This window comes from Setaria viridis, chromosome 3 (assembly GCF_005286985.2).
Source record: "Setaria viridis chromosome 3, Setaria_viridis_v4.0, whole genome shotgun sequence".
Lineage (NCBI taxonomy): Eukaryota > Viridiplantae > Streptophyta > Magnoliopsida > Poales > Poaceae > Setaria > Setaria viridis.
The window spans coordinates 5,138,123-5,146,782 of NC_048265.2; the positions used below are offsets into that span (position 1 = coordinate 5,138,123).

The 8,660-nt window shown below is 49.9% G+C and overlaps 1 protein-coding gene across 1 annotated transcript; it reads left to right on the forward strand.

Moving 5' to 3' along the window:
- The first annotated feature begins 6,749 nt into the window (after positions 1-6,749).
- On the forward strand, positions 6,750-8,046 carry LOC117847840 (uncharacterized). The gene has a single exon (XM_034729126.2). The coding sequence runs from the start codon at positions 6,840-6,842 to the stop codon at positions 7,767-7,769; it is 930 nt and encodes a 309-aa protein (XP_034585017.1). The 5' UTR covers positions 6,750-6,839; the 3' UTR covers positions 7,770-8,046.
- Positions 8,047-8,660: the final 614 nt, after the last annotated feature.

Below are 8,660 nucleotides of genomic sequence, written 5' to 3' on the forward strand. Positions count from 1 at the left end.
CATTGGAGGAGCTGTTGGAGGCTCTCTTTTCTCCCTAATTAAGGTATTAGGGGTACCCATTTTACTCCTGGCCTATAGGGCAGGATAATGTCGAAAATGTTGAATAGTGCATAAATTAAACATAACTACCACCGCTTCAAATGGACATTTCTGCCCTTCTTTTGTTGCCTGTCTAAGTGGAAAATGTTTTGGATAACACAAAACTCGGGAGTGCACCTAGGTAGGCAATATGTAGAGTGAAGTGGATTTTATATTTAGACATACCCATAAGGAAAATATAATGCACGTGCGTATTGGATTCAAATGTGTATCTAATACTCGCAGGATTTTGCAAACTCAGGAGTTCTCTCGCTTGACCCCTTTGAGGAAAAAAGGACAACAATTGCATTCCCTACTAGATATGTGGCTGAATGTAATATTAAGTTCTAGGTAGTCTTTTTAAGGTTAATGATGTTCAAGCGGTCCTATGAACACGTAGAACTTGCAACGATGCAATTGTAGCTCATAGAAACCGGTATCCACAAACTCCTTGATTACAATTAAGCATCCATGCATCCATGCAGTTAAAAATATAGGAGTGCATGTATTCCTCGTAAATGTTCGTGTGCAGGGTTACATGATCATACATACATAACATTATAAGGAATATGATAATCCACTAATCTATGATGATGGATTATCGTCACAAAAGTGATGCAATTTCTTCATATCATGCATAATAATGATGTTTTTCTTGGACCACACAAACACACAATTGTTGCAGAATCTGTCATATAGAATGTACTTTGTGACAATGTTTAGAAAATGGTCACAGGATGTAATACATTCACGACAATTACTTTATCATCATGAAATGTATGTATGCGTTATAGTCACAAGATGTGTATGTTACATTATATGTATGATGATAATTTCTGTCATTTGATGTAGAGTGGAATGTCACAAATCAGACTACAAAGCATGGATAATGTACAAAATAAATTGAATTTTCATGTCAAAATATTTCTTGTGACTAAACAACTGGTCACGAATACCACGATGTGGAAGCTCAATGCAAGGATGACGAAAAAAAATTATCACTAATATTGCAGTAGAGTGTAAAACACCCTCATAGTCTCATCGCATTGATCCGAGGACCCTCAAGGCATGCAAAATTAATAGTGGTATCTGTGCAACATGACCCATTACATGATCAGGCACAAAATATAAGAATTTTCAGGCTCAGTCATGCATTGTTATCATGTACTTCAAAAGCTTCTCCACCATTCATGGCTACAGTGACACATAAAAGATGGATAAGATATATTTCTTGGAATGAGGCTAGGCATGCAGTCAAATCCCTGCAAAGCTCTATCAAATCCCATAAATTCCCAAAGCTCTGTAAATTTCCAAATAAGCCCCTAAAACTCTAGAAAATCTGAAACCAAGCCAGTTATTAAAGAGATATACCAAACCAATGGCCATCAAGTTAAGGGTCAAATTGCAAAAGGGATACTTTCCAAATTCATTGCTAATTCATCACATCCCCAAGATTATCACCAAATAAATTATGAGAATATTTTGTTGACATGTGACCGGTTAGGTGGTAAACCACCACATCATTTTACCATGAATAGTTTACACCTACAAACATAGGTGCCATCTCACGAATTTTACCATGCCACGGATCAGGAAAAAATAAATTGTAAATAATGCGCTTCAAGGTGGTACAAATATATAGGAGGATTAGTTAACCATGCACATAATCAACGAAAACATGAGACATGAATGACATTTATGCATTGAGGTGCACATGGAAATGGTTGACGTAATAATTGAATAAGGATCATTAATCCTAGACTAGTAACTAAAGAAGAAAATGATCGATTTGATATTATGGACAATTGGCCAAACTGTTCTGGTTTTTGTTTTTATAGGATGGCCTGGCTTATTCTTTACTTGTGTACGGTTGGTTTTCAGGGATTGCATAGAAAAAATCCACAGTTAAGACTTGGGAAAGGAGCAACACTAAACTGTAAACGTGAAAGGACATGTGGTTCTTTATATTAATTTAGTTCAGCATGGCATGGCCGTTAGTGGGAGTTAAAGATGTACAAAACTAAAAGTTTAATTTCTGCCTCTATTTCCTACAGTATTAATCTAACAAACATTTAAGTTACATTTGTGCAAATGTTGTCTCCATATGTTATAGTATATGTGATTGGTCATGGCATACAACTTAACATAGGTGTGGGATAGTATATTTGTCAGAATAATATTGAAGCAACTGTGTATAGATTATGGTGGTTGCTAAACACCAGATAGAAAATCAAATGAAAGAACTTCATACATGATATGTTGATGTAGTGGAGAGTCTCTATGTATGAAGCACTGTAATTTTTATTCTATACACAAAACTATTTTTACAGGAAATTTATATCCATCATCAATGAGAATTGGAAGTGTTAGGATTTAGTCTTCACCTTGCTGAATGCTGAGGAAGATGAAGCTTGCCATTTTTTATGTAGCTTCAGGGCAGATGATGATGATGATGCTTTCGACCGAAGAAATAGATGAATTCTGCAAATGAAACACAGGCACAAGAGAGAAAGCAACGAAGTATTTTCTGATTATAGTTAATTAGATAAGGTCTGCCTCGTAAGTTTTATCATGATCATATCATCATTATTTACGAACCATGCACGAAACCAAAGCTCCAATTTTCCCATAAATCGGCAAAAGTATTGTGATCGACATTATTACAGACCGGTATAAAATCCAAATAAATTAAATAAACACCACATATAATGTGCAATCTTTATTCAGCGTCTCTCACTGCACCGTACCATTGTTTAGCCATCGTCCTAGTTACTTGGTGCCGGAAGGACCAGCAACGTTGGAAGGACCGGCAGTGCTTGAAGGACCGGCACCTTCGTTCGAAGTACCAGCGACATTTGAAGGACCGGCATCTTCGTTTGAAGTACCAGCAACATTCGAAGGACCGGCACCGTCGTTTGAAGTACAAGCAACATTTGAAGTGCCGGCATTGTTATTCGAAGTGCCAGCAACATTTGAAGAAGGACCGGCACCATTGGAAGGCCCCGCACTGTTTGAAGGACCTGGACGGTTGGAAGGACCAGCACCGTCGTTACGCCTTCCATTCTCCAGCTCCTGCATACCTCTGTTGATTACGTCATATAGTTCTTGCTTCTCGCCCTTGAAGGTTTCCATCTTCTGCTTGATCTTAAACAGCCCACCCGTGCCAACCTTGGTCGCACTTTGCTCCAGTTTCTTGATCTTTCTGTTGAGACCACTAACCTGGGGCAGCAAAACAAGCAGATGACATGCATGAATTAGCTACCGATCCAGTACCATAAATTTATAAATTCAAATAATGCATGAATTTGGAATACATACTCTGCGCTTAAACATGCGATACGTCGGGTCCTTTTGGCAAAGGAGCTTAAACAATGCTGATGCAAAGTTGGGCGCATTGGCGAGATGATCGTCGTTAATGTTGAGGTAGTCCGGAGTGTCCTGGACGGTCATCTTGGAGAGCTTCTTGCCTTCCTCCCTTTTGAGAGCTTCCACGCGTAGGTGCTCCTGCATGCTTGGGTACATCAACACATCGACACCGGAAGCTGGATCGTACGGTGGAACTTGAGAGGATTCGAGTATATGATCTGGTTTGAAACCCTCCCAGTTAAAAGGAGGGAATTTGTCCAAAGCATCGGTTGCGGGCTGATGAGCGGCTGCAGGCACTTGTGCTTCATCAGCTACCGATGGGGCATCAGGGTTTTCTGAAGGCTGAGCGGCTTCGGGAGGAGATGCTTCAGGGGCTGCAGCAGCTTCGGCCACAGATGGAGCATCAGTTTTCTCTTGCGCCTGTGTGACTGCAGGCTGAGCAGCTTCAGAAGGTGTTGCTTCAGGTATTGCTGCTTCAGCTACAGATGGAGCATCAGTGTTTCCTTGCGCCTGTGTGACTGCAGGCTGAGCGGCTTCAGGGATTATTGCTGCTTCAGATACATTTGGAGCATCAGTTTTTCCTTGCGCCTGCGCAGGTTGAGCAGCTTCAGGAGTTGCTGCCTGATGAGCTGCACATGCAATACCAATGTTCATAGACTCATATACATATATATGCATGGAGATTATCCTTAATATAAAAAAATGCATGGATATTATGAACAACCAATATATAATCCATTTTAGAATTTCATTTCTCTCACCAGTTGGAGCAGTGGCCGACAGTAAATTGTTCAACATGCCAACCTCGAGCTCCATATGTCCATGGTTGCTCGGCTGTGGCGCGGTGATATAGTTGTCGACGACTGCCGCGCTCGGGTGTGGCACGCTGATGTTGTTGTCGCCGGCTGCCGCGCCGTAGCTAGTGCTGGGGCCGCATGTGTCCTGCACCAGCCCGGCGTTCTTCGTCTTCATCTTCTCCACGCTCTTTGCTATGAAATTCTGCACCCACTCGTGCCTCCGGCCGCGGAGACTGAAAAAAAGAAACAACCAGATGATGTTACCACCTACCTGCAATAAGAAGTGATTTCCTTTTTTTTGTGTGTTGAGCACAGTAATGTGGTTGATCGATCGAGCCACTTACTCTAAATACAGCAGCACTTTCGTGCGGAATTGGCCGTCTGCATCCATGATCATACGATCAATGATCGCATGATCGTAAGTCCCCGGGTATGCGCTGTGCACGGCGAAATGTATCTTCGACACCCCTGATGCACCGGTGCATGCATTATAGCAAGTCGTTACTGGAATATAAATCTGAGGAAGATGATGTGCGTATATGTAAAGAACCATGATGCATGCTTGCTTGCTTACGTACCATGGAGAGCAAGAACCTCCCGGACGGAGCGGCACCTGGCGCAGTCCAGCCGGCCTGGGACGATGGGCTTGAAAGTGACTTCCTCATCGGCGGGGCCCACGTCGTCGTCGTCGTCATCGGGCGCAGCAGCCTTGGCGCCACCACCGGCGTTGCCCTCCGCGCCGTCAGTTGCCTGGAGCATGGCGGCGAGCTCGTCCAACATCCTGCACATAGTAGGGCTTGGAGGGGGGAACATGCTCTCGCCTTCCAACCAAGACGCGCCGTCGACGCCGCCGCCGCCGCCCTGCTGCGGCATCGGCGTTGGGTCGGGGAAGGCGCCGTGCGCCTGTGGAATCTGCATCTCGGGGGCCGGCGCGTGCGTCGGCGGCTCGACGACGTCCTCAATGGCCATCGCCTGGACCTGATGGCGCTCGTCGTTATTGAAGGCCGGCGCCTCGTAGTGCTGGGCGTTGATGGGCGGCGCCTCGTAGTGCACGGCGTCGACGCCGCCGTCGCCCTGCATCGGCGTTGGGTCCGGGAGGCCGTACGCCTGCTGCGTCTCGGGGGCCAGCATGTGCGCCGTCTGCTGGACGTCCACGGCCATCGCTTCGTACTGCCCTATGTCCATGGCCGGAACCTGATGGTGCTCGGCTATCATGATCAGCGGCTGATAGTGCTCGCCGTTGATGGGCGGCGGCGCCACATGGTGATATGCGTCCATGATCGGTGCGTGGTACTGATAGTGGTCGCCATGGACGCCGTCTCCCTGCCTCAGCGTCGGGTCAGGGATGCCGTACCCCTGCTGCATCTCGGGGGCCAGCATGTGCGTCGGCTGGACGTCGATGGCCATCTCCTCGTACTGTGGCTCTACGTACATGCCCGCCATATGATGGTCGTCAGTGTTGATGGCCGGCGCCTCATAGTGCTCGGCGTTGTTGATCGGCGCCGCCTCATAGTGCTCGCCGTTCATGAGCAGCGCCGTCTCATAGTGCTCGGCGCCGTAGATTGCCGGCGCCTCCGGCGCCACGTTCTGCTTCTGTGGCGCCGGGTGGCCGTGGATACCAGTTGCCGGCAACTGGACGCCAAAATCCGGCGCCGGGTGGCCATGGATTTCAGTTGCCGGCAACTGGAAGCCAAAATCTGGCGGCGGTTGGCCATGGATTTCGGTGGCCGGCGCCGGGAGCGTCTGTGGCGCCGCCGGGAAGGCTTGTTCAGTGGCCGGCGCATACTGGAAAGGCCCTCCGACAGTGCCCTCCGGTTCAGACAAGCCGTACGGATGATCCTCCGGGCTAGGAAAATTCAGGAAGCGGTCGACGTCGCTGTCAGCGTCGTACGGGTCGCCGTCGGACATGGCTGCAGGGGCGGCGCATGCGGAGGCCGATGGAGAGGGTACTATGCGTGGGGCAGCGACATTTCTGAATGTGGACACGTGCAGCGAGCGCCTGGCCTACGACAGCGGCGGCGCGGAGGGTATTTGTAAGTTTGTAACTATACGTACGGCGCCAAGGGGGCGGACGGCGGGCGGTTGCCTGGTGGAGTTGCCGCGCGCGCGACGGGACGCGACGTTTGGCGGGCGGTTCGCGCCATCTTTTTTTTTCTTTTTTTTGAGAGGGGTTCGCGCCATCTTAAGCGAGCGGTTTAGGGGATGGACCGGGAAGGCCCAGTATCAGGCATATAGGCCCAACAAAACGGAGCCCACAGCCCAGCCCAGTTGTAGTTCGCGGCCCACCCTAAGTTCGGACAGAAGAAGGTCCAAATACCTCACAGCCTTTTCTTTTTGAGAGGGTGGGCTCGACAAAACGGAGCTCAGCCCAGTAGTAGGTCGCGGCCCACTTCTAGTACGCTCACAGCATGATGAAGTGGCCTAACAGTGCACCGAGATCAGCCCAACAAACGGCCTGATGTGCAGCTGGCTATAAATACCGTTGGGATGTTGTTCACTATCACTAGCATCTGCCTCCAACCTCGGCGCGCGGCGAATTGGATCACCACCAGTCCACCACCCCTCGAGAGTCACCCACCCAAGCAGCCAAGCTCCTCCATGCAATCCATGGACTGCGGCAGCAGAGGCGGCGGCCGGCGCCTCAAGGACCGCCTCGCCGAGCTGCTCCGCCCGGCCAACTCTCTCCTCCGCTCCCCCTGCAGCTCCACGTCGTCCACCTCCAAGGCTTTCACGGCCACCGTTGCCGCCACTACCACCACCATCACCACGATGTCGACCTCCTCCACTTCCACTACCGCTGCCAACTACACCATCGCCAGCGCCCTGAAGCTCGTCCCCCGCGCCGAGCCCTTCTCCGCCGCTCTCGACCGCCTGCGCCACCCTCCTCCCGAGCGCACGCGCAGCAACGACAAGGAGGGGAACTCCTCCTCCCGCCACGGCAGCCGGCGGCGGCGTTCCAAGAGCGTCGTCGAAAAGGCCGGCGGCGTCAGGACGCTCTCGTCCAACCCCTACGGCTTCACCTCTTCTGGCGAGGAGGAGGAGGATGACACCGACGACTACTGCTACGGCGACGGCGACACGGAGGCCTTCATGTCCTCGAAAAGCCTCATGTCCTCCGACTCTTCCAGCTTCTACACGTCCAGGAAGCTGCCGCCACCACCCACGAACAAGAGCCGCCGCCAGCGGAGGAAGCGGCGGCGTTGTCGGCGGCCAGCGGCGAGCTGCGTGGCGGAGGCGTGCGGAGCCGGCGCCGTGAGGGAGCCGGGGTTCCGCCCGCTGGTGGCGACGACGACGACGGCGGCGGCCGCCGAGGAGGTGCGGAGGGGGCTGGCGGTGGTGAAGCGGTCGCGGGACCCGTACGGCGACTTCCGGGAGTCGATGGTGGAGATGATCGTGGGGCGGCAGGTGTTCGGCGCGGCGGAGCTGGAGCGGCTGCTTCGGTCGTACCTGTCGCTCAACGCGCCGCGCTTCCACCCCGTCATCCTCCAGGCATTCTCCGACATATGGGTCGTCCTCCACGGCGGCTAGCCGGGCGGTCGCCGGCGTAGTTGGATCCAGTGCATGCGCCTGAACTTAATTGCGTAGGAGCCAGTCATACTGAGAGTGGTTAGTTGGGATGTTAAGTGGAGTATTAACTATGCTTGTTGATGAGCATGAGACGGTAGCTGTACTTGATTGTGAGGCTAGCAAGCTTGATGGCTGGCTGCCTGGCTGTGCCTGATTGATTATCACGTTTGAAAGTTTGATCCAATGGCAATATCCTCTGTGTTAAATAAGACTCTATTATGGGCATACATATTTTTTCTTCTTTTTTTGGGCATATATAATTTGGGTACTTTTGAATGACAATTTTGATGAAGCAGTGTAGTACTGCTTCAAGTCGCAGCAATGGTTTGAAACCTTTAAATCCTGGCGGGTGCAGTCTCAGGAAATTCTGGCATGCATGTTTGCGACAATAGTATGACAACTTTTGTGTTCTTGGCACGCCTAGCTAGTATGTTTACAACTTCAATTCAAAAGTTCAGTTCAAATCATTTCCAAAAACCAAAAGCTTGATTCAAAAACAATACCAGTGCTGATGCAAGATTCTACGGTAGCTATAAGGGGTCGTCAGAGTCTCAGGGAAACATGGAAACATGACCTGCATGAAACAGAGAAAGAGCATGTGGATGGAATTTGAAGATAGCAATAGAGTATGGCTCCCAAGGTGGCACAGAGTTTCAGCTAGGAGCTAGCTCGAGCTTCCATTCCATGGGATTTGAGCCAATCCACATCCAGCCGAGCTCTCCATTCCATGCCTACGCATCAGATCCCCTGCCATCACATCGTGAACAAGAACAAGAGAGGCGACGACATAAATGAGGCCTCCCAGTCTGGTGCCTGTTCCTTTCCAAGCGCCTAGCACCTGGCGCCAAAACC